General features: G+C 37.1%; 1 protein-coding gene across 1 annotated transcript; it reads right to left on the bottom strand.

The window, feature by feature from the left end:
- Positions 1–833: 833 nt before the first annotated feature.
- Positions 834–27401, bottom strand: LOC129731094 (uncharacterized). The gene is made up of 2 exons (XM_055690853.1): positions 27268–27401; positions 834–1634 (listed from the first exon to the last, which is right to left on the bottom strand). The coding sequence occupies exon 2, from the start codon at positions 1612–1614 to the stop codon at positions 1114–1116; it is 501 nt and encodes a 166-aa protein (XP_055546828.1). The 5' UTR covers positions 1615–1634; positions 27268–27401; the 3' UTR covers positions 834–1113.
- Between the last annotated feature and the right edge of the window lie 256 nt (positions 27402–27657).

Below are 27657 nucleotides of genomic sequence, written 5' to 3'. Positions count from 1 at the left end.
AAAGTTCTGGCCATTTAAAATCCGAGAGAATTCTATTTATCTCAATTATTTTGTCTACCTCCTGTATAAATCAGGATACTTTTTTGGCGCAACAATTTCGTTGATTTGGATTTTTAGTGGAACTAAAAATTGTTTGTTGGGTAACAGATACTTTAAACTTAAACAGTTCCAAGTTAAACTAAACAATTACAAATCAACTGCCGCTATGCATGTCCATCATATTATAAGAGTTGGCGAGCCAAAGAAAATGCATTTTATTACAATTTCGTATCATTGCTTTTTATGAGATAGTGCAAAAAGTTTGGATATTTTTTCAAAGTTCTCCAGTACTAAGTTGTCGAATTCATCTGTTCTTAGGAAACTAAAAACTATCAATACCTTTTTAGTTACCTATATTTCTCAGAAACTCAGTGACACCCGGGGCGAACCGTTACACCACCCCCAACAATGCTAAATCTTGTCGAATAGCAGCACCCAACAAATACCTAGCGGCAAAAGCAACTCCTGTGGTAGGGTAGGTGAGGTCTCCTTCTTTTGGGTCTTCTCCAGTAACCAGCCGCACTGACTTGTGCTCACCCTTATAATATCGATAATTATCGTTAACGTCAAAAAATTAACGATAATATCGATGACCAGCATTTATCGATATTATCGATAAGTATTGATAAGTTTCCCATCAATAATCTGGGCAGACAGGCGCCTTCTTTCACACCAAGCGCGGAGAAACGGGTAATTTTAGTATTTCTATACCATAGCGAATGACTGAAGGTATTGATATCTTATAAATATTACTGAATATTCAAGACATATTCGACCTAGTAATCAAACAAAACAACGCTTCCCAATCGTGCTTTTATTTTCACTATTTACAACAAATACTCGACGTTCTCTTCAGGGTGAATCTAAGATTTTGCAACAGCCTACAACACAAGTGAAAATTACCAAAAAAACGCCACAAATGAGCTACAAAGAAAGGATCAACATAAAGTCACCTTCTGCAACTTAATCTTCTTCAAAAAGTTTTACCAAAAAAATTAAAACAATGAAAATATTTACAGTTAAAATGAAATGAAACAAGAACGAAGTCGAGAAACCGGACAAAAACAAATCCTCCTAAACGTGAATCAGGAACTTTTTGTGCAGCAGCTCGTCCTCCGGTTTTGGCTTCGGAACGAACGGATTGTGGGCGGGATCAGCGTTCAAGCTGTATAGACTGGGTGCCTCCTCGCATTTGACGTTGTACCACCAATCGCAGGCGAACTCCTTCTGGTTGAAGAGCGTACCGTTGGTGCACAGGAACGAAGCCCCCTGGGGACCCTCGCGTCCATCGTGGCAAGTGTGGTACGCCTGGCAACCGGTTTCAACGTTGGCGTACATTCCGGGTACCGCCGGAACATGATCGCAGCTGAAGCTCGTATGGGGCACCTCGTGGTAGATCGGATAGTCCACTCCGGGTACGCCCGGAATCTTGTTGAAGTCCTGCTTGGGCTCTTCGGGTCCCTTATACGGTGCGTGCAACTCGTCTGGCCGATAGAGTGAACCGTAATAATCGACCTTGATGCACTGAACCGCGCACAGCAGCCCAGCAACAGCGGCCAACGTGAGCTTAAGCATTGTCGTGCCTCTCAGTGTCTCTGTGGAATGAAAGGAAAACACGTGACATTCAGGGTTAGTGTTTACTATCGTTTTTTTTATTGAACTTGTTTCAGAACCTAACCGAAGGACCAACGCCTTTCAGCGTGACAGCTCTGCTGAGTCATACGAATCATTTGGTGTTATACAATCTCTAAAGAGATCAATCACCGGTAGTGAAACTGGTTCTGCTCAGTTGGTATATAATTAGTTTCAAAGCCTTCAACGGGGCTGAGAAATGTTACCTGTACCAATATCGTTCTGTTAAAAGTCACTTTTACCCAATATATACAAAAATAAGTTTCTCTTAAATCAAAACTTCAGGAAATAGGTCAACAGTAAAACGACAGCCAATAATTCCTTTCCTTTCTGAGGGAAAGATTTGACCTACATCTGGCTTCCAGGCGCGTAGCTGTTCTGACCTTCAATACGGTGGAAAAGTGTAATGAAAAATTGTCGCACTATCGCGTAATCATAATACCAGCCAGGAGAGTGAAACAGGCGTGCAAGAAGTAATTGTTCACTTAGTTGACAATTTCGAAACATATCGCGATGTGCATTACGAAAGCACTGTTACGTACTTACAATAATTTTCAAATGCTGCAAGTTGCGTGTAAGTAACGGGCCTAGCTGCAGCAACAGTTGAATACAGAAAGATTAGTCCATTGGTTGATATTTTCGTACAGGACAATTTCGAAATTATGTCAAAAACAATAGGAGATAAATGGTTCTGCATTCAATTTAACTAGTCAAAAACCTGTGTAAATTTTTACACTGGTTTGAAGTAGATAAATTCTACCGTGGCGATTGAAAAATAAAGTTTTTTCAGTTTGGAGGATGACAAAATTTTATTCAGCGAGTTTCAAACAATTTTGCTGAAATAATCTATTCTGACGATGGGCAATTTATTGCCGGTATTTATAATTTTTGATAAGTCAATTTGACATAGTTTTCTGTTCTCGAGGAGCTCTCTAGAGAACCTATGAATTTCCTTCAATGCCATATTTTTAAATTTGCGTATCCGTGATGAACTTAAACTTTGAAATTTCGTAAACGCACCGAGTTTGCTTTTTTACTGTTTTATTGTTTTTTTTTTTCAACCACTCACACTGCTGTCATTTGAAATTTAACAGACAGACAGACGTCACTACGTTTCAAAAAAGGCCAATATTTGGAAATATATCATCGATTTTCGTATGACGACGTCATTCCGATTCCGAAAATACCCATATTGCCAAGTATATAATTCAATTAATAATTTTCGCAGATATCCAGAAACCGGAAGTCGGTAACCCAAGTTTCAAAGTATCGTCAGACACCGATAACCGGGTCTTAAAAGTCATTTTTGCTCCGAAAATATCAAAATTGGGGGGTTTGTGAGCGTTTTCCACAGTTTTAAATGGTTTCTCAGGAACAGGAAATCGCCATCTTGGATTGGAAAAGGGCATCGAGCATCATGTTTCGGTCTCTGGATATCAACTTCCGGCCTCCAAATATGACCAAGAACTCGAAAATCATCAAATTGCAATGAAAGGTTTCCATTATGTATGAAAATTCATTATTTTTGACCCCCTCCTTCTTTAAGTGTGACCCCTCCCACTATCCAATATTTCTATGACCACTTCCTTTGTACAAAGAACACGTATGCCAAGTTTGGTTGAAATCGGTTCAGGCTTTCGAGAGTTATGCTGGAACATACATACATACATACATACATACATACATACAAAACTTCTCTTTTATATAAATAGATTTTCAAATACTTTTCATGAGCAGATCTCAATCAAAATGCATATATTTGCAGGTTTTTTTTTTGTTTTTTTTTTCGATTTGATGATGATAACATGAAGTGGTTAGTCAAGTACGATAAAAACTATCAATATAATTTTTTAGGCCGAATTTCAAGTAATTTTTATATTTTCTCTCAGTGCCCCTCATAGAGAAAAATAAAAGATGTAAAATGAATAGAAAATGAAAAAACGACATGAAAAGTAAAACAGTACAATCACAAAAATAGACAAATTAAGATAAAACTCTAAGAGAGAAGGTCAAAAGAGAGAAAACGCTCTTGAGCCTTTTTTATTGCGTTTAACGCTTTATTTGTTTTGAAAATATCTCACTATCAGCGCTTAAATAAATCAAGTATAAGCAAGTTCCCGCTGCTTTTTACTAAAAAAAAGTAACCCATAAATCATTCAAAGTATTGCTCATTGCTAGCTACACCATAGTCCATTTTTTTTTTTTTGGCAGAGCTTGAATACCGTTGCGATAAAAGTCATCTCACCTTTCAAGGCTTTCCACGAATCAAACCATTTTTGGATGTCTTCATATGAGCAGAACTGCGGATCAGCCAGACCATGTACCATCAAACCGAACAAGTAATAACCAGACGGCGCTGTGTCTGGTGAATATGGCGGGTAGGCTAGAACTTCCCATTTGAATGTTTCACTTTTCCGTATCTTCGCTTGTATTGTGACCGCACGGTTTAATCGCATCAATTAAAATCTCACCCATCCAAATTCAAATTGTCCCACCAAATACACAGCAACCTTCCCAGCGTCTGAGCTAATAACGTAGAAGCACAATCGGGCAGTCCCCATAACAAGTTGTCACCCCATTACTGCCATGGCTGAACTAAACTTTTCTTTCGTTGTTGGACTGAATAGAATTCCATCGTGTGTTCAGAAACGGTGTGTCGCTGTCCTCGTTCATCCATTTTGCCTACTGTTCAATTTATCTCTTCAGCAACGTCTGTGTCCTTTCAGTTGGAAGTCTCTTGGAATCATTCCATCTTGTTTCCCGTGCCCAAAAAAAAAGATAACAGATGTGATGCACAAAACTACTGAAGCATCACGTCTCCAAGTCTATGGAAATTATTATTAAAGACGCTCTTTTCGCCAGTTGAAAAAAATACATATCGTCAGAAGAATATGATTTTTATCGACTTGTTTGCAAAACATGAGTAACGGTCCCCAAATAGGTGCAGTATACACTGATTTTAAAGCGGCCTGATACTTTTAGCTAAACTCGGACAACTGGGAGTGTCCTATTTGATGAATCAAACACTATGTGTATAGATAAGGACTAACTTTTCAGCACAGTTTACAAATGTTTCCGAAGTACTACACGGTACTAGTCTTGGACAGCTACTCTTTAAGTTTTAATCAACAATTTTTCCCTACTAATTTTGGATAATTGCCGCAAATTGCACGCCGATGACGTCAAACTATGTAGGGTCAGCCTTTATGTCGGGACAGCCTCTATCCAGAATGACACAAAATTCAAGATCTTGGAGTAATTCTGGATGCTGCACTCTGTTTCACTACAACGAAATTCGTTATATGGTGTCCGTTCTACAACTCCTGATTTACTAGAATTACAACGAAAATTTGTGCGATACTCGCTGAGATTCCTGCCAACCTACGCTGAACGCTCTTAGGAATGCAAACTCTAGAACAAAGACGTTTTGAGGCTCAAATTCAGAAGGAAGGTGCATCTGGGTGGAATCGAACCCCAGCGCAATATGGTCAGTTCGAACCAATACGCAGACGAAAAAACGACGCTATACGTCCCTCGGCTTCAAATTCCTTATTTATGAATCATTTCCAAAGCATGAATTCACCGAAATGGCTTTGGAAATGGCTCGGCGTGTAACTCCTAGTATCGATGTAAACTGTTCCTGCGTTGGGCATGGATTTTCATCGAGCGATTCCTCCAATTCAGCATCTTCGAAGGTTTTAGACAGCCTTCAATATCAAAATTACCGTCTTCGAAGTGACGAAACCAATCACCGCAAGTTGTTTATCTTAGAGCAGTATTTCTGTAATTTTTTTAACTCACGATACGCTCCAGTCGCCATCTTCTTCAATTGAAATGAGAAATGAGGAATTGTGATATGTCAAAATTGCGAATTTGCACTTTCACTAACGTTATTTCCCAAGTTGCAAGCTTTTTAGAGCTGTTTTAGATTTCAGTTTACGGCGATTTCATTCTTCTGACTCCAGAGCATTTCACTTTAGTCTCATCATCCTCATCTGAAAATTTAGGCAGGTTGACAAATGCTTTTTTAAGTTTTCTTCTAGCACTCAGTTGCAATATTTATTCTTTCACTTTTTATAATATTGTTATTTTTCTATATGTCCCAATTCAATTTTCAAATTGCTGACAGCTAGTCCCCTTTTTATTTTTTTTAAATTTCAGATACTATAACCAGTTCAGATAAGTTTTAAAATTTTATCAATAATAAGAGTTTTTTAGTTCCTGGCTGTAAGCACTTTCTAGAATTTATATGATAAATTCAACAACCAATTAAATGTGTTCTAACACAATCAACCTAAAACATCATAATACTTTGAACCCGACGGCACTCAGGCCCGACGGTACACCCATGCACTCACTCAGATCACAGAAGTTAAATCAGTCTAATAAAGAAATTATGATCGAACACATCGCTTTTATAATTGCTCTCCCGCCGGTCATACCGAAACCCTTTGTCGTTCGGTACGCAGTACTATTCGTCCAATCGAGTGGAATTCGTCCGCATTGCAAATTTTCTCTCGGTAGTGCAGCGTAACGAAAGAATCGCAAAACTTCGTTAAATAAACCACGCGAGATAACTACATCCCGGATAGCAAACCCCTGAACATACCCTGATTATGGTAATTAACCCTTTAATTAACGGATACAATCGATCTGACTTTGTTGTTATTGTTGTTGTCACTTTCTGTTTCCGATGTTTATGCTGCTGCTAGCGGAAAAAACCTTGCAAATATGCATCTTTTTGTTGGTGTTAATTTTACGACAGCGGCCGGCGCCCCATCATTCTGATTCCAAAACCGCACCAGTGATATGCGGACGCTAGGTGATAGCAGCTGAAAGGAGGAAAAACAAAATAGTACCGGTCATCTTGTGCCGGTTTGACCCGTGATGCTGGTGGCTACTGCAAAATACTAAAATGGCTGGAATTCTGGACGGTAACCAGTAAACAAGAAATCGGCAACTGGCACCTTTTGGTGCCTCGCAGTTTTATAATAGAAGCGGTTAGTTGAATTTTATGTTTTACAAAATGCTGCTGCTAGCGGAAAAAAACCTTGCAAAAATGCATGTTTGTGTTGATGTTATTTCCACGACAGCGCTAGGTGTTAGCAGCTGAAAGGAGGAAAGACAAAATAGTACCGGTCATCTCGTGCCGGTTTCACCCGTTATGCTGGTGGCTTTAGTAGTAAATGGCTACTGCAAAACACTTAAATGGCTGGAATTCTGGACGGACTAACCAAAAAACAACAATATAATCGGCAACTGGCACCTTTTGGTGCCTCGAAATTTTGGTACAGAAGCGGCTAATTGAATTTTCTGTTTTACCAAATGCTGCTGCTAGCGGAAAAAACCTTGCAAAAATGCATGTTTGTGTTGGTGTTAATATTACGACAGCGGCCGGCGCAGCTTTCAAGAAACATTTGTCTCTACCATTCCATCATCTATGTAGCCCCTCCTTCTTTCTAATTATCTGACGAAGCCTTGGTATAATGAAGCCAGTTTCCTTATTAAACCGTACCGGATACATACGGACGCTCGGTGTTAGCAGCTAAAAGGAGGAAAAACAAAATAGTACCGGTCATCTCGTGCCGGTTTCACCCGTGATGCTGGTGGCTGTTAGTAATAAATGGCTACTGCAAAATACTCAAATGGCTGGAATTCTGGACGGACTAACCAGTAAACGAGAATAATCGGCAACTGGTACCTTTTGGTGCCTCGCAGTTTTATAATAAAAGCGGTTAGTTGAATTTTCTATTTTACAAAATGCTGCTGCTAGCGGAAAAAACCTTGCAAAAATGCATGTTTGTGTTGATGTTAATTTCACGACAGCGCTAGGTGTTAGCAGCTGAAAGGAGGAAAGACAAAATAGTACCGGTCATCTCGTGCCGGTTTCACCCGTGATGCTGGTGGCTGTTAGTAATAAATGGCTACTGCAAAATACTCAAATGGCTGGAATTCTGGACGGACTAAGCAGTCAACGAGAATAATCGGCAACTGGTACCTTTTGGTACCTCGAAATTTTGTTACAGAAGTTTTGTAAAATAAGCGTTGCATTTCCCTCTACTATTTGCTTCAATGGAATATTTTTTTTTTTATTAGAATACGGTAGTCAACGTCATGCGGTCGTGTCTTGAATACCACCCTCCTACTTTTTTCACTTTAGACCGATTTTGGGTCTTGTCCTGTCAAAAGATTGGAAGTTTGTCTATTTTTAGCATCCGGGACCGACAGGACTACATCTGTTTCCAGTCAACCCGGATCTCCGGGATCATGTTCGGGTAAGACAAATTAGTACAATTGACAATTGGTACCAAAAATCAGGAAATCTCTCCAGGAGTTAATTTTTATTGCTATTCAAGAGCAGATTCCCAATGTTGCGCATAGTCCCGGAGATCCGGAATTACTAGAACCATGTAGGGACCAGAGTGGCTCTTTTGATCCCGTTTACTAAAAATAGATAAAATTCCAATCTTTGGTCAGGTCCAGATCCAAAATCGGTCAATAATTGAGAAACCCTCCACCCTCCAATAATTGAGAAACCTTCCAAGTATTTACGGGTGTTTAAATTACCGAGTACATACCGGTTAATGATATGTGTTGAAAAATGCTGACGAACATATACAAAATCTAACATATACAAAATCTCATATACACAAAACGAGGGTGAACATGTTTTGAAATACACCCACAACGAACTGAGAAGATTTTGTTATTTTCGAGCAACATTTTGTTACTTTTTGTGTCTTATGACCGCGCATTAGAAACAGAAAGTAATAACCAAACACATGCTTGAGCGTGTTTCTGAAGGAGAACATGCAACGATCAGGTTCATTTCTGTCCTCTCATTCACCCAAAAGTTGAATCTTGCCGATGGGTTCGAGTTTTGTATCATCAAATAGGTAGGGTATCGAACGTCTTCGTCAGTGGTTTTCTTTGGTAGGTTTTTGCATAAGATTGCTGTAGAAAAACTGCCGAAGAAAACCACTGACGAAGACGTTCGAGACCCTACATAGAGTTTTCATGAACCAATGGATATGTATTTTCAACATGGCTTGCACCCGATTGCAAGAAAACAAATTTTTGTGTTTTTTCTCAAACGCAGTTTACAGATCATGATGTGATTTTGAAGAGCATATGAAGTCTTTGAAATCATCAACATTCGCATACTGTCTGTCGGAGAAAAAATTTTGCTATTATTAGACAGTCGTTAATTCCAGTTGGTCTTGAGATACGAAGCTGACCTAGCAAGCCAGTCGTCGTAGGTGCGATTGTCTACTCGGGAGAGACTGTTAGTGTCCGTGGGATCGTAGTACTAGCCCTGCAATTGTCCTATACATACAATAGTTGGCTTCGCGGTCTGTGTGTAACAAACAGAAGGTCAAGTTCCGAATCTAAAAGTAGCACCAAGGCTTTGCTTTTACTCTCGCAATTAACAAATTTATCATTAAAGGGAGAATTTTTTGTTGTTGCTGTTAAAGTAACAAGGAGAAGTTTTGCGTGTAGGTATATGCCTGATAATTGATAGGTACAATCATACCTCGATATAAGGCAACTTTATTTTTATTTTCGTTACGTTATATCGAAGCACGAAAAAAAAATTTTTTTTATTGATACAGGGGAGTTTCTTTCGGCTTCGCAGTCTTTAAAATGTGAAAAGAAAACGATATTTTTCTCTTACACCGACGTTTCGAATAATATATATTCTTTATCAAGGCTCTACAAGTAAATTAAGATCAAAACGATTTTTAGAAACAAATACATAAATTATGCACATAACATCATTACCGAGAGGACCATTTTCCTGTGAAGTGGTTCTTCGGCTAGAGCATTAATTGTCGAATTTACAATTTCAATGAAAAAATCAAGGTTAATTTTCGTGTGTCGTTTGATTCTATCCCATTTGGTTATTATTGTGTGTATTACTAGACTCCTGGGTATGCAAGTGAATAGAGATACCACATCCAACGAAATAAGAATGTAGCTTGGTGGCAGTCGTACCGTATTAATGTACTCGCAGAAACTGAAAGAGTCTGTTACATTATACTCACACTCAATCGATGCTCGCACGATGCGTCCAATATATTTAGACTATGCTATGTTGGACTCACTACACAGCATCTCAAAACAAGAATCAGCAACCACCGGTCAAACATTAAAAAACTGGATGAGCTCAAGTCAAACGAACATGCCACCAGCCCATCTACTATTGCCAAAATACATCACCTGAGGGAAAAAACTGCTTTACTCCAACACAGCATCGACGAGAACCATTCATTCAAGTTGAATGAGGTGTGTATCCTGGATGAACATAGGCGAAAAACAGCGTTGAACGTGTTGGAAATGTGCCACATTATCACGAACGATCATACGGTAAACAAACGCAGTGATGTTGAAGGCTTAAGCACAACATATACAGCAATCATGCAACACGTCAAGCGGAGTACAGAAATAAACAACAGCAAACGTCAACGGTCGCTGACAGCTTCCACCGAGTGTCACACAGCATAACTTGTGCGCAATAGAGTTTGCATGCAAGGTTGCTGGTTACGGAAAAAATGGTTTAGTATGATTGAGAGTGCTACGAGTTCCGCTTCGTTAAAGTGTACAGTTTTTAATTTGTTTTTTTTTTTTTTACTTTGCATAATGTAAGAAGCATGAATTGTATTTGATATCATGTTTAGCTAATTTAATGTATTTTTGGATGTTCTGTTAGGATGATTACTTTCTGTTTCGACAATTGATGGTCTAGCCGAAGAACCACTTCACAGATAAATGGTCCTCTCGGTAATGATGTTATGTGCATAATTTATGTATTTGTTTCTAAAAATCGTTTTGATCTTAATTTACTTGTAGAGCCTTGATAAAGAATATATATTATTCGAAACGTCGGTGTAAGAGAAAAATATCATTTTCTTTTCACATTTTAAAGACTGCGAAGCCGAAAGAAACTCCCCTGAGTAAACTGACAGTCGATAAAAAGTATAGTGGAAATTTATTGATACAAAATTATTTATGGTTACTCAAAAGTGCACAAAAACTTATTTCAACTAAGAGTATATATAAACCCTTCCTCTGTCCCATTAAGACAATTTTCGTAGACCAATATAACTAGTCACAAAACATTGAAAAAATAAATGTCAATTTTACCCCATTTTACGGTACTTATTGGTTGCTAAACTTACTTAAAACATTTATTCGGAACATTATACACCTCAAAAATAATTGTTGTACTCCAATTCTGGGAAATTGAAAAAAGTTACGTTATATCGAGGTAAAAGTTACGTTATATCGAGGTTGCCTCATATCGAGGTATGACTGTATTTTGAAACGAACGATCATCTGAAAAAATAAAAAAAAAATTGTATAAAAGAAACGAACAAATGGAAAGTAAGGAAATTGATTTGGAATAAAATGATCAATTGAAGCAAATGAATGGGAAAAATGATGTTGTTAATGTTGAATTCTTGCAAAAAAACTAGCCTCGTTCTCTGAAACGAAGTTCTGAAAAAGTCATTAAAAATCAAATAATCTGTGACAAAGAAAAACATGGGAATTTCGAAAAAAACTAACATTAACGCTAATAATTGTTTCAAAATTAGAAACATAATAAAAACATAAAACAAAATAAAAATCAATAAGACTTGAAACTTTCAACACAAAAACTTGACTATATATTAAAAATTTAAAAAAAAAAACTAGAGAAACTAAAAACTTTTCAACATGTGCAAAATGCGTTGAAAAATCCTATAAGGTATACAGCACTAAGGTTGTACGAAATGGTAACGTGGGACTAAACACTGCAATTACTGTAATCATAGATAGAATTCATTCGTTTGTTCAGTGATTCATGTATTTTAATTCTCAGCCTTCCCTTAAATTTTGCAGAAATATGTTCAATAACGCTCGAAAAAAACTTTATTTTCACTTGGTGATATTGTGCCTGTGATGTTTATTTTGTGTGCAAACAACATTTAACAATTACAACGAGGTTAAAGTTTTGCTTCGCAAGTTTGTTGGACAAAAATTGCACAAGCACTCGCCGGCTCTTACTCTTCCATAAATTAGTATTTTTTGGGAACTTACTCGTTCGATATTATGTCGGTCACGATTATTTAGTGAATATCGAAAATAAAATTCAATAAAAATATCTTATAACTTATAACCGTTGCAAAAATGTTCAATTCTTTTTGAGTAATCTATGGGTTTTATGATAACCATATTCATGAGATAAACTTTCAACCACAATCAGCAGTAGCATTGCACTTTTGATTGCACGCGAATAAAAGTCATGCCCACTGCAATGATAGACCACGAGAAACTAGGGCCGCTTTGCTCTACATATATTCTAACTACGGCATTGTTGATTTTACCAGCATGTTTTCTTTCAAGCCATCAGTTTTCATTACGCTCTAACAGCAGGTTTAGAAATTGTTCAAGAAAAAGGGTTGTTTCAAACTTTTCGAAACCCCTTCACCTTCGAGACATCAAATTCGTTTAGGTTCATGGAAGCAAACATAAATTGACCTATTGGGACGGAGAGACGGCCATTTTTTTCTAATATTGATGCAGAGAATATCAGGGAATGGTTGGTGTCTATTCGTGTCGTCTGTGCTAGGAATGCTCGCAGGTGATTGGGTCATTGTTCGCGCAAATTTGTCCTCGACACTTTTTATCGATTTTTACCGCGTTGAAATGGAAAAATAATGATTACTAGCGTATTACAAAATTGTTCAACATTTTATCTCTGCAACAACATATTGGTTATTATTTTTCATCATGTGGTTATGCTGTTATTATCGTTTCATTTCCAATTTCACAGAATGCATACCAGTATAGAAAACAAAAACGTAGTTCCATGTCAAAAATTTGCTGAAATTTTTTAAGAATATGCTATAAATTGACTAAATATAACAGCAATCTATCATACAACGAACGATCTAAAATTTGACACAATGTAGTATCGAACAAAAAGCGTAGAAATGTATAAAATAAAAAAGAAACAAGAAATAACACAAAAATAATAGAAAACATCTCATTAAAAAATATTTGAAAGTTGATTGGCTCGGCAAATTGAAAACAAGATACTTCTGATTAAATTTAAACTTCATTGTTTTAAAACTTTTTTCAACGGTGAACGAGGATAGCGCTCAGATGAATCAATTTCAACTAATCTTTTAAAAAACGAATACTTTTGTGCAATGTTTTTCAACTAGATATAGTCGTCTCTGCTGCGAAAATGTGTGATTTTTTTATGATAGAGTGTAATAAGGTAAGATGGAAAGAACATGATGAACAAATTAAGGGGTGAAATAAAAAGCAAGAAAATATAATGATGAAAGAAGAATGATGAAAGAACTAGATATGATGAGATTTAGAAGAAAAAGTTGTAAACTAAACTAAAACCACAGACAAACAGACGTGCTACTTCGAAGAAAAATGCTGAAAAATCTTCGTCTTTATTCGAAACGTTACACTTATGCGCCACCATGTAAGCTTATTGCCTACTAACTTACTCCCCAGCGCAATATGGTCAGTTCGAACCAATACGCAGACGAAAAAACGACGCTATACGTCCCTCGGCTTCAAATTCCTTATTTATGAATCATTTCCAAAGCATGAATTCACCGAAATGGCTTTGGAAATGGCTCGGCGTGTAACTCCTAGTATCGATGTAAACTGTTCCTGCGTTGGGCATGGATTTTCATCGAGCGATTCCTCCAATTCAGCATCTTCGAAGGTTTTAGACAGCCTTCAATATCAAAATTACCGTCTTCGAAGTGACGAAACCAATCACCGCAAGTTGTTTATCTTAGAGCAGTATTTCTGTAATTTTTTTAACTCACGATACGCTCCAGTCGCCATCTTCTTCAATTGAAATGAGAAATGAGGAATTGTGATATGTCAAAATTGCGAATTTGCACTTTCACTAACGTTATTTCCCAAGTTGCAAGCTTTTTAGAGCTGTTTTAGATTTCAGTTTACGGCGATTTCATTCTTCTGACTCCAGAGCATTTCACTTTAGTCTCATCATCCTCATCTGAAAATTTAGGCAGGTTGACAAATGCTTTTTTAAGTTTTCTTCTAGCACTCAGTTGCAATATTTATTCTTTCACTTTTTATAATATTGTTATTTTTCTATATGTCCCAATTCAATTTTCAAATTGCTGACAGCTAGTCCCCTTTTTATTTTTTTTAAATTTCAGATACTATAACCAGTTCAGATAAGTTTTAAAATTTTATCAATAATAAGAGTTTTTTAGTTCCTGGCTGTAAGCACTTTCTAGAATTTATATGATAAATTCAACAACCAATTAAATGTGTTCTAACACAATCAACCTAAAACATCATAATACTTTGAACCCGACGGCACTCAGGCCCGACGGTACACCCATGCACTCACTCAGATCACAGAAGTTAAATCAGTCTAATAAAGAAATTATGATCGAACACATCGCTTTTATAATTGCTCTCCCGCCGGTCATACCGAAACCCTTTGTCGTTCGGTACGCAGTACTATTCGTCCAATCGAGTGGAATTCGTCCGCATTGCAAATTTTCTCTCGGTAGTGCAGCGTAACGAAAGAATCGCAAAACTTCGTTAAATAAACCACGCGAGATAACTACATCCCGGATAGCAAACCCCTGAACATACCCTGATTATGGTAATTAACCCTTTAATTAACGGATACAATCGATCTGACTTTGTTGTTATTGTTGTTGTCACTTTCTGTTTCCGATGTTTATGCTGCTGCTAGCGGAAAAAACCTTGCAAATATGCATCTTTTTGTTGGTGTTAATTTTACGACAGCGGCCGGCGCCCCATCATTCTGATTCCAAAACCGCACCAGTGATATGCGGACGCTAGGTGATAGCAGCTGAAAGGAGGAAAAACAAAATAGTACCGGTCATCTTGTGCCGGTTTGACCCGTGATGCTGGTGGCTACTGCAAAATACTAAAATGGCTGGAATTCTGGACGGTAACCAGTAAACAAGAAATCGGCAACTGGCACCTTTTGGTGCCTCGCAGTTTTATAATAGAAGCGGTTAGTTGAATTTTATGTTTTACAAAATGCTGCTGCTAGCGGAAAAAAACCTTGCAAAAATGCATGTTTGTGTTGATGTTATTTCCACGACAGCGCTAGGTGTTAGCAGCTGAAAGGAGGAAAGACAAAATAGTACCGGTCATCTCGTGCCGGTTTCACCCGTTATGCTGGTGGCTTTAGTAGTAAATGGCTACTGCAAAACACTTAAATGGCTGGAATTCTGGACGGACTAACCAAAAAACAACAATATAATCGGCAACTGGCACCTTTTGGTGCCTCGAAATTTTGGTACAGAAGCGGCTAATTGAATTTTCTGTTTTACCAAATGCTGCTGCTAGCGGAAAAAACCTTGCAAAAATGCATGTTTGTGTTGGTGTTAATATTACGACAGCGGCCGGCGCAGCTTTCAAGAAACATTTGTCTCTACCATTCCATCATCTATGTAGCCCCTCCTTCTTTCTAATTATCTGACGAAGCCTTGGTATAATGAAGCCAGTTTCCTTATTAAACCGTACCGGATACATACGGACGCTCGGTGTTAGCAGCTAAAAGGAGGAAAAACAAAATAGTACCGGTCATCTCGTGCCGGTTTCACCCGTGATGCTGGTGGCTGTTAGTAATAAATGGCTACTGCAAAATACTCAAATGGCTGGAATTCTGGACGGACTAACCAGTAAACGAGAATAATCGGCAACTGGTACCTTTTGGTGCCTCGCAGTTTTATAATAAAAGCGGTTAGTTGAATTTTCTATTTTACAAAATGCTGCTGCTAGCGGAAAAAACCTTGCAAAAATGCATGTTTGTGTTGATGTTAATTTCACGACAGCGCTAGGTGTTAGCAGCTGAAAGGAGGAAAGACAAAATAGTACCGGTCATCTCGTGCCGGTTTCACCCGTGATGCTGGTGGCTGTTAGTAATAAATGGCTACTGCAAAATACTCAAATGGCTGGAATTCTGGACGGACTAAGCAGTCAACGAGAATAATCGGCAACTGGTACCTTTTGGTACCTCGAAATTTTGTTACAGAAGTTTTGTAAAATAAGCGTTGCATTTCCCTCTACTATTTGCTTCAATGGAATATTTTTTTTTTTATTAGAATACGGTAGTCAACGTCATGCGGTCGTGTCTTGAATACCACCCTCCTACTTTTTTCACTTTAGACCGATTTTGGGTCTTGTCCTGTCAAAAGATTGGAAGTTTGTCTATTTTTAGCATCCGGGACCGACAGGACTACATCTGTTTCCAGTCAACCCGGATCTCCGGGATCATGTTCGGGTAAGACAAATTAGTACAATTGACAATTGGTACCAAAAATCAGGAAATCTCTCCAGGAGTTAATTTTTATTGCTATTCAAGAGCAGATTCCCAATGTTGCGCATAGTCCCGGAGATCCGGAATTACTAGAACCATGTAGGGACCAGAGTGGCTCTTTTGATCCCGTTTACTAAAAATAGATAAAATTCCAATCTTTGGTCAGGTCCAGATCCAAAATCGGTCAATAATTGAGAAACCCTCCACCCTCCAATAATTGAGAAACCTTCCAAGTATTTACGGGTGTTTAAATTACCGAGTACATACCGGTTAATGATATGTGTTGAAAAATGCTGACGAACATATACAAAATCTAACATATACAAAATCTCATATACACAAAACGAGGGTGAACATGTTTTGAAATACACCCACAACGAACTGAGAAGATTTTGTTATTTTCGAGCAACATTTTGTTACTTTTTGTGTCTTATGACCGCGCATTAGAAACAGAAAGTAATAACCAAACACATGCTTGAGCGTGTTTCTGAAGGAGAACATGCAACGATCAGGTTCATTTCTGTCCTCTCATTCACCCAAAAGTTGAATCTTGCCGATGGGTTCGAGTTTTGTATCATCAAATAGGTAGGGTATCGAACGTCTTCGTCAGTGGTTTTCTTTGGTAGGTTTTTGCATAAGATTGCTGTAGAAAAACTGCCGAAGAAAACCACTGACGAAGACGTTCGAGACCCTACATAGAGTTTTCATGAACCAATGGATATGTATTTTCAACATGGCTTGCACCCGATTGCAAGAAAACAAATTTTTGTGTTTTTTCTCAAACGCAGTTTACAGATCATGATGTGATTTTGAAGAGCATATGAAGTCTTTGAAATCATCAACATTCGCATACTGTCTGTCGGAGAAAAAATTTTGCTATTATTAGACAGTCGTTAATTCCAGTTGGTCTTGAGATACGAAGCTGACCTAGCAAGCCAGTCGTCGTAGGTGCGATTGTCTACTCGGGAGAGACTGTTAGTGTCCGTGGGATCGTAGTACTAGCCCTGCAATTGTCCTATACATACAATAGTTGGCTTCGCGGTCTGTGTGTAACAAACAGAAGGTCAAGTTCCGAATCTAAAAGTAGCACCAAGGCTTTGCTTTTACTCTCGCAATTAACAAATTTATCATTAAAGGGAGAATTTTTTGTTGTTGCTGTTAAAGTAACAAGGAGAAGTTTTGCGTGTAGGTATATGCCTGATAATTGATAGGTACAATCATACCTCGATATAAGGCAACTTTATTTTTATTTTCGTTACGTTATATCGAAGCACGAAAAAAAAATTTTTTTTATTGATACAGGGGAGTTTCTTTCGGCTTCGCAGTCTTTAAAATGTGAAAAGAAAACGATATTTTTCTCTTACACCGACGTTTCGAATAATATATATTCTTTATCAAGGCTCTACAAGTAAATTAAGATCAAAACGATTTTTAGAAACAAATACATAAATTATGCACATAACATCATTACCGAGAGGACCATTTTCCTGTGAAGTGGTTCTTCGGCTAGAGCATTAATTGTCGAATTTACAATTTCAATGAAAAAATCAAGGTTAATTTTCGTGTGTCGTTTGATTCTATCCCATTTGGTTATTATTGTGTGTATTACTAGACTCCTGGGTATGCAAGTGAATAGAGATACCACATCCAACGAAATAAGAATGTAGCTTGGTGGCAGTCGTACCGTATTAATGTACTCGCAGAAACTGAAAGAGTCTGTTACATTATACTCACACTCAATCGATGCTCGCACGATGCGTCCAATATATTTAGACTATGCTATGTTGGACTCACTACACAGCATCTCAAAACAAGAATCAGCAACCACCGGTCAAACATTAAAAAACTGGATGAGCTCAAGTCAAACGAACATGCCACCAGCCCATCTACTATTGCCAAAATACATCACCTGAGGGAAAAAACTGCTTTACTCCAACACAGCATCGACGAGAACCATTCATTCAAGTTGAATGAGGTGTGTATCCTGGATGAACATAGGCGAAAAACAGCGTTGAACGTGTTGGAAATGTGCCACATTATCACGAACGATCATACGGTAAACAAACGCAGTGATGTTGAAGGCTTAAGCACAACATATACAGCAATCATGCAACACGTCAAGCGGAGTACAGAAATAAACAACAGCAAACGTCAACGGTCGCTGACAGCTTCCACCGAGTGTCACACAGCATAACTTGTGCGCAATAGAGTTTGCATGCAAGGTTGCTGGTTACGGAAAAAATGGTTTAGTATGATTGAGAGTGCTACGAGTTCCGCTTCGTTAAAGTGTACAGTTTTTAATTTGTTTTTTTTTTTTTTACTTTGCATAATGTAAGAAGCATGAATTGTATTTGATATCATGTTTAGCTAATTTAATGTATTTTTGGATGTTCTGTTAGGATGATTACTTTCTGTTTCGACAATTGATGGTCTAGCCGAAGAACCACTTCACAGATAAATGGTCCTCTCGGTAATGATGTTATGTGCATAATTTATGTATTTGTTTCTAAAAATCGTTTTGATCTTAATTTACTTGTAGAGCCTTGATAAAGAATATATATTATTCGAAACGTCGGTGTAAGAGAAAAATATCATTTTCTTTTCACATTTTAAAGACTGCGAAGCCGAAAGAAACTCCCCTGAGTAAACTGACAGTCGATAAAAAGTATAGTGGAAATTTATTGATACAAAATTATTTATGGTTACTCAAAAGTGCACAAAAACTTATTTCAACTAAGAGTATATATAAACCCTTCCTCTGTCCCATTAAGACAATTTTCGTAGACCAATATAACTAGTCACAAAACATTGAAAAAATAAATGTCAATTTTACCCCATTTTACGGTACTTATTGGTTGCTAAACTTACTTAAAACATTTATTCGGAACATTATACACCTCAAAAATAATTGTTGTACTCCAATTCTGGGAAATTGAAAAAAGTTACGTTATATCGAGGTAAAAGTTACGTTATATCGAGGTTGCCTCATATCGAGGTATGACTGTATTTTGAAACGAACGATCATCTGAAAAAATAAAAAAAAAATTGTATAAAAGAAACGAACAAATGGAAAGTAAGGAAATTGATTTGGAATAAAATGATCAATTGAAGCAAATGAATGGGAAAAATGATGTTGTTAATGTTGAATTCTTGCAAAAAAACTAGCCTCGTTCTCTGAAACGAAGTTCTGAAAAAGTCATTAAAAATCAAATAATCTGTGACAAAGAAAAACATGGGAATTTCGAAAAAAACTAACATTAACGCTAATAATTGTTTCAAAATTAGAAACATAATAAAAACATAAAACAAAATAAAAATCAATAAGACTTGAAACTTTCAACACAAAAACTTGACTATATATTAAAAATTTAAAAAAAAAAACTAGAGAAACTAAAAACTTTTCAACATGTGCAAAATGCGTTGAAAAATCCTATAAGGTATACAGCACTAAGGTTGTACGAAATGGTAACGTGGGACTAAACACTGCAATTACTGTAATCATAGATAGAATTCATTCGTTTGTTCAGTGATTCATGTATTTTAATTCTCAGCCTTCCCTTAAATTTTGCAGAAATATGTTCAATAACGCTCGAAAAAAACTTTATTTTCACTTGGTGATATTGTGCCTGTGATGTTTATTTTGTGTGCAAACAACATTTAACAATTACAACGAGGTTAAAGTTTTGCTTCGCAAGTTTGTTGGACAAAAATTGCACAAGCACTCGCCGGCTCTTACTCTTCCATAAATTAGTATTTTTTGGGAACTTACTCGTTCGATATTATGTCGGTCACGATTATTTAGTGAATATCGAAAATAAAATTCAATAAAAATATCTTATAACTTATAACCGTTGCAAAAATGTTCAATTCTTTTTGAGTAATCTATGGGTTTTATGATAACCATATTCATGAGATAAACTTTCAACCACAATCAGCAGTAGCATTGCACTTTTGATTGCACGCGAATAAAAGTCATGCCCACTGCAATGATAGACCACGAGAAACTAGGGCCGCTTTGCTCTACATATATTCTAACTACGGCATTGTTGATTTTACCAGCATGTTTTCTTTCAAGCCATCAGTTTTCATTACGCTCTAACAGCAGGTTTAGAAATTGTTCAAGAAAAAGGGTTGTTTCAAACTTTTCGAAACCCCTTCACCTTCGAGACATCAAATTCGTTTAGGTTCATGGAAGCAAACATAAATTGACCTATTGGGACGGAGAGACGGCCATTTTTTTCTAATATTGATGCAGAGAATATCAGGGAATGGTTGGTGTCTATTCGTGTCGTCTGTGCTAGGAATGCTCGCAGGTGATTGGGTCATTGTTCGCGCAAATTTGTCCTCGACACTTTTTATCGATTTTTACCGCGTTGAAATGGAAAAATAATGATTACTAGCGTATTACAAAATTGTTCAACATTTTATCTCTGCAACAACATATTGGTTATTATTTTTCATCATGTGGTTATGCTGTTATTATCGTTTCATTTCCAATTTCACAGAATGCATACCAGTATAGAAAACAAAAACGTAGTTCCATGTCAAAAATTTGCTGAAATTTTTTAAGAATATGCTATAAATTGACTAAATATAACAGCAATCTATCATACAACGAACGATCTAAAATTTGACACAATGTAGTATCGAACAAAAAGCGTAGAAATGTATAAAATAAAAAAGAAACAAGAAATAACACAAAAATAATAGAAAACATCTCATTAAAAAATATTTGAAAGTTGATTGGCTCGGCAAATTGAAAACAAGATACTTCTGATTAAATTTAAACTTCATTGTTTTAAAACTTTTTTCAACGGTGAACGAGGATAGCGCTCAGATGAATCAATTTCAACTAATCTTTTAAAAAACGAATACTTTTGTGCAATGTTTTTCAACTAGATATAGTCGTCTCTGCTGCGAAAATGTGTGATTTTTTTATGATAGAGTGTAATAAGGTAAGATGGAAAGAACATGATGAACAAATTAAGGGGTGAAATAAAAAGCAAGAAAATATAATGATGAAAGAAGAATGATGAAAGAACTAGATATGATGAGATTTAGAAGAAAAAGTTGTAAACTAAACTAAAACCACAGACAAACAGACGTGCTACTTCGAAGAAAAATGCTGAAAAATCTTCGTCTTTATTCGAAACGTTACACTTATGCGCCACCATGTAAGCTTATTGCCTACTAACTTACTCTCGTAAAACGGTTTTTGTTTTTGCTAATGGGTGTGCACGCTTACTTAAATCAACAGCAGCGGCATTACCGACGGTTTTTGTCTTTGATAATGAATGTACACGCTTGCTTATAGCGACACTAGCGGCATTATTGCCCACTAAGCAAAATTTCAAAATAATCGTTATTTTACTGGTAAATGAAATTGTCATCGAGTGGGTCTGTTTGTCTGTGCTAAAACTCAAATTTAGAAAATCTATAACGAGCGTCTTAGCAGAGTGATTGAGAAATCAAAGAAATAGTTATCGGTTTCCGTTATACTCTACTAATTTTTTTTTGGAAATAAATATTGAAATTCAGTCCGCAAATATATATTTCGACTGTGACGTACAGTCTTCCTCAGTGCTTATGTGGACTGGTAAAGAGCAAAGCGTAAATCCTGTTTTTTATTTGTAGTAGGTAAAATGAAAATTTAGCACTCTTAATTGGAGTTAGGTAGGGAATTATGCGGTGTTTACCGTACCATGCCTGGGGTTTTTGGGAAGCAGATTGAATAGCCACGAGGGGTGATTACCTGCGTCTTTATTGAGAAGCGTGCATGAGTGTTGTTTATAAATTTCTAAACTTTCAGCTACGTCTAATTTCCATAAATTATTAACGGGGCGGAGGAGGTGAAAGTTATCCGAAGTTAGTGGATGTTCCTCGTTAAAAATATGTTCAGCCACTTTTGATTTGAAATGGTGTGGTGGGGCATTTGTTGAAACTTTACTTGCTTTGGTCACTTCTGCGAAATGTTCTTTGAAACGTATCAATAGGTTACGTTTAGTTTGTCCGATGTAAACCATGTCACAGTGACTGCATGCAATTTTATAAATTCCAGCTTTGTTCAGGGTATCAATAGGGTCTTTGGTAGACCCTAATTTTGTTTTGAGTTGGGTATTTCTACTAGTGTAGACAATATCCATCCCAAATTTTCTAAATTTTGAACGAAGTGGGCGTGTCAAGTTAACGTCATATTCAACGGCTACCCTTTTCAGATCTTCTGTTATTGGGGTGAGTGTTGTAAAAGATTTCCGAATTTGAGCACGCTTCTTTTTATCGACAATGGCTTGAATGATACTTTCATTGTAGCCATTAAGTTTAGCAATTTCGAAAATATATTCCAGTTCCTTTTGCTTGGCTACTTCACTTAGAGGTAAAGTTTCCATGCGGTGGATCATATGATGGAAGGATGCCATTTTATGCTGGAAGGGATGGTTTGAAGTGTTAGGTATGACCCGTTTTGTATTCGTGGGTTTCCGATAAATTTCAAATTCCAAGTCCGTAGACTTTCTGACTACAACGACGTCCAAGAAAGGGAGTCTGTTGTTAAGTTCTTTTTCAATTGTGAAGTTTATATTTTTATGGGTATTATTAAGGGATATGAAAAAAGTTTCAAGATCCGCCCTTTTCAAAATACAAAAAATATCATCCACATACCTCCACCATCGAATCGGTAAGATGTTCCTCTTCTCTAATGTACTTTCTATATTTGCCATGAAGAGCTCACATAGAAAGGGAGAAAGAGGATTCCCCATTGGTGCCCCTTTAGTCTGTTTGTAAAATTTACCACGAAATGTGAAGTAGTTTTCTTTCATGCAAAGGCGTGAAAGTTTCAACAAACTGTCAACTTTCTTTTTCCAAGTATTATCAAAATATTGGGAAAGAAGCCAGTCCTCTAAAAGGTTTAAGGTTTCATTCACTGGAACGCTAGGAAATAAGGCCGTAACGTCAAATGAAACCATTATCTCATCAGATTGGATGTTACCCGAGGATCTTAAATTTTCAACGAAATCTCCGGTGCTCTTTACTGATCGACTTGGAAATTTATGGGGCATGGCTTGAAATTCTTTTACCAGCCATTTAGCCAATTTTTCTGTGGGAGCCCCTACCGCTGAGATAATTTCTCTCATTTCATTTCCAGGTTTGTGAATTTTGGGGAGACCCTTTATTCTTGGAAGAACTGGATTTGAAACACGAAGATTTTGTAACGCATTACCCAAAACGGGTTTGCATTCTTTTATTGTATTTTCTACACGTTTTACCATATCAGCAAGAGGATTGAGTCGCAGTTGCCAATATGGACCTTTATCAATTTTTTGGGTTATTTGTTCATCATAGTCAGACTTGTCCATGATGACGGTTTTGTTCCCCTTATCTGCTTTTAAATAGAAAACAGGTTTTTTACGTAATTCCTCAACTGTCTTTAAATCAGACGAATTTTCATGACGTGGCAGTGTCTTAGTAATTTTTGAAAAAATTTGGCGTACTTCACCAGTTTGTTCTGTGGAAAGTTTACAACTGTTCATCCCAGCTTCTATATCGATGATCGATTGTTCAATATTGGGTCGTGAAGGAATTGCGAAATTTAGGCCCATATTTAGAAGATTTTGCTGGGGTTGTGAAAACTCGTACGAAGACCTATTGACCACAAAGTCGTCAATGAGGTGTACTTTGGCTGTCTTTCTACTACTGTTATTTCGTAGAAGCAGTTGATTTAACTTTTTCAATCCCAATTTTCGTTTTCTTTCCCCTTCACACTTTTCGGCTACTTTAACTTTAATTAGAAAATTTTGAAATTCAAAAGGAAATTCTTTGGCAAGTTTTAAATGAAGTGAATAACATTCCAGAGCTGTGGAGCTAAGTTCACTATAAAGAAACTTGATGCTACTTTTCAAACACTCTCGTTCCATAAGTTTCATAATGGAGGGGGCTATAGGACTTTTAACTTTTACTCTATGACTCGTGGGAGTGACATGATATTTCAAACAATTTTTAAGAAAGGAAATAGATTTGTGGATACCCGCAATGCTCTTTTTTAACTTTAAAAACCTATTTGGCTCATTTGGCTTGGATGCCATTGTCAAATCTAGAAAATCTATAACGAGCGTTTTAGCAGAGTGATTGAGATCAATCAAAGAAATAGTTATCGGTTTCCGTTATACTCTACTAAATTTTTTGGAAATAAATATTGAAATTCAGTCCGCAAATATATATTTCGACTGTGACGTACAGTCTTCCTCAGTGCTTATGTGGACTGGTAAAGAGCAAAGCGTAAATCCTGTTTTTTATTTGTAGTAGGTAAAAATGAAAATTTAGCACCCTTAATTGGAGTTAGGTAGGGAATTATGCGGTCGATTGTTTACCGTACCATGTCTGGGGTTTTTGGGAAGCAGATTGAATAGCCATGAGGGGTGATTACCTGCGTCTTTATTGAGAAGCGTGCATGAGTGTTGTTTATAAATTTCTAAACTTTCAGCTACGTCTAATTTCCATAAATTATTAACGGGGCGGAGGAGGTGAATGTTATCCGAAGTTAGTGGATGTTCCTCGTTAAAAATATGTTCAGCCACTTTTGATTTGAAATGGTGTGGTGGGGCATTTTTTGAAACTTTACTTGCTTTTGTCACTTCTGCGAAATGTTCTTTGAAACGTATCCCTAGGTTACGTTTAGTTTGTCCAATGTAAACCATGTCACAGTGACTGCATGCAATTTTATAAATTCCAGCTTTGTTCAGGGTATCAATAGGGTCTTTGGCAGACCCCAATTTTGTTTTGAGTTGGGTATTTCTACTAGTGTAGACAATATCCATCCCAAGTTTTCTAAATTTTGAACGAAGTGGGCGTGTCAAGTTAACGTCATATTCAACGGCTACCCTTTTCAGATCTTTTGTTATTGGGGTGAGTGTTGTAAAAGATTTCCGAATTTGAGCACGCTTCTTTTTATCAACAATGGCTTGAATGATACTTTCATTGTAGCCATTAAGTTTAGCAATTTCGAAAATATATTCCAGTTCCTTTTGCTTGGCTACTTCACTTAGAGGTAAAGTTTCCATGCGGTGGATCATATGATGGAAGGATGCCATTTTATGCTGGAAGGGATGGTTTGAAGTGTTAGGTATGACCCGTTTTGTATTCGTGGGTTTCCGATAAATTTCAAATTCCAAGTCCGTAGACTTTCTGACTACAACGACGTCCAAGAAAGGGAGTCTGTTGTTAAGTTCTTTTTCAATTGTGAAGTTTATATTTTTATGGGTATTATTAAGGGATATGAAAAAAGTATCAAGATCCGCCCTTTTCAAAATACAAAAAATATCATCCACATACCTCCACCATCGAATCGGTAAGATGTTCCTCTTCTCTAATGTACTTTCTATATTTGCCATGAAGAGCTCACATAGAAAGGGAGAAAGAGGATTCCCCATTGGTGCCCCTTTAGTCTGTTTGTAAAATTTACCACGAAATGTGAAGTAGTTTTCTTTCATGCAAAGGCGTGAAAGTTTCAACAAACTGTCAACTTTCTTTTTCCAAGTATTATCAAAATATTGGGGAAGAAGCCAGTCCTCTAAAAGGTTTAAGGTTTCATTCACTGGAACGCTAGGACCTACTACAAATAAAAAACAGGATTTACGCTTTGCTCTTTACCAGTCCACATAAGCACTGAGGAAGACTGTACGTCACAGTCGAAATATATATTTGCGGACTGAATTTCAATATTTATTTCCAAAAAAAATTAGTAGAGTATAACGGAAACCGATAACTATTTCTCTGTGCTAAAACGATTAAAAACTATAAATCTATTTTTAACCTTATCATTGTTACAAAAGGAGTGAAACGTGAGTCATCAACTTGAAAACAGAACTTTTTCATGAAACATAACCAACAAGCAAATGTTCGAGTTATATTATGTTAAATAATGATTTTCCACATCACTTACAACCAGCTTTTGTGTACAGTCTTTTCTCGTATATTATTGCTTTTAATAAAACTGGAAAGAATGAAGAATGTCTAAAATAATGTATTCTCATGCCAATCAGAAGTACTGAACGAGTAAGGACTGCTTTTCAAACTTGATGGAGTGGGTTGAAACATATTTCGTTATGTATCAACACACTCGAGCAAGTTCAAGTAAGATAACATAAGGAGTTTAGACGAATTTCAGCATGGCATAGTATGACAGAGTCTTCTCAAGTAGGACGAGACGCGTTCATGTACAGTTGCGTATGGCGTAGTATATTTAAGCCCGAAAAATTATCATGAATAATGATGCAGTCAGTTGGAATATTAAGTAAAAAGATTATGATAGGGCCTTGGGAAATATAATGATTTTTCAATAAGATATACGTCACGATTTTTACGCGTTTTGGAAAACTCTTTAGAAGTAAACTTCATTTTTGAGCCATTCTGTAACACAAATAAACGGTATGTACCTTCACTCGCTGGATGAAACAGTCATAAAACCCTTCCAGCCACCACCGAACTATGCTTTCAAAGGCTCTATCTTTGCCAATGGTATGACATACATTGTTTTTAGTAGTGTAGTAAACTTTTATAAAACAACATATATATACAAGAAATAAATGCTTCTACCGCTTTTCTTCTAGTTGTCACTGCAGTTTTGGATATAATTTCAAGCTTTATTTGTCTAGATGAAAGCTCTAATTTATATGGGAATTTTAGAACATAGCACATCAAAAGAAACGGGAGCCCGTGTTCCATGTTTTCAAATTCACTCGGCACCAGATTTTCAACATTGTTCAATCAACTATGACACGAATGTTTTGATTTTTTTTTTCTACACGAAGTTTTACAACTACTCTGTATTTTAAGATTTCATCGGAGAAGACAGGTATTCATCGTACTAGTTTCGGATTTATCTTGTACCCTTTTGCTATTTGGTTCAATTTCAGCTGAGCTGTTGCTCATAAATGTCTTTTCGTTGTGTTAGATTTCGAATCTAACCTTCATTCATACTGACAGCACAATGAGATCCCCAAACCATGTACCGACAAATGCCGACCCCAATATTCAACCATCATCCGCGTGAGCAAAACCAATTTTTCATCAAAATTGCTTCCACTACACTCCACCACACACATGGCCGGATCAGCCGTCATAAATTCGTCCACCTGCTATGGATTATTTACTACTGTGGCCGTGTGTGGCACCGAACCACGTCAGAGCCAGACCATATGGCACCTCTCGAGCCCGACTTTTCAGAAGCATCCAGAAGGATCCACGAAACTCACCAGTGAAAAGTTGAAGGAGGAAAAAACGGCGCACCGATGAAAAATTTACTACGGACACCACACTACTGCCGTTGAACTGTTGAACCGAAACGATCCGTCTACAAGCAGTACTAATTTGAAACTGATCCGTGTGAAATGTGCTCCGGCGACAGTCCGTATGCTCGGTGCAGGTTAGCTGGTTCCCACCACTCTGATTTTTTTCCGCTCAAATCCAATGCCGAAGTGCAGCAAGACATGTGGACGGCGGCTGTGTGGCAGCACGATCAAACTCAATCGGTAGCAGACTTTTAATTTGCCGCTGGTTTTCGGTTTACTTTTTAGTCGATTTTTTTTTCGGTGTTAACTGCAACCATTGCAGTTAGCTTACCGGGGCAGTGCAGCAGCGCTGCT

This window comes from Wyeomyia smithii, chromosome 3 (genome assembly GCF_029784165.1).
Source record: "Wyeomyia smithii strain HCP4-BCI-WySm-NY-G18 chromosome 3, ASM2978416v1, whole genome shotgun sequence".
In the NCBI taxonomy this organism is placed as follows: domain Eukaryota; kingdom Metazoa; phylum Arthropoda; class Insecta; order Diptera; family Culicidae; genus Wyeomyia; species Wyeomyia smithii.
The sequence above is the reverse complement of the archived record's forward strand: the minus strand, read 5'-3'. Positions and strand labels throughout refer to the sequence as shown.

Excerpts from the sequence above, each read along its gene's own strand:
- LOC129731094 (XM_055690853.1), bottom strand. The coding sequence starts at position 1,614 with ATGCTTAAGCTCACGTTGGCCGCTGTTGCTGGGCTGCTGTGCGCGGTT.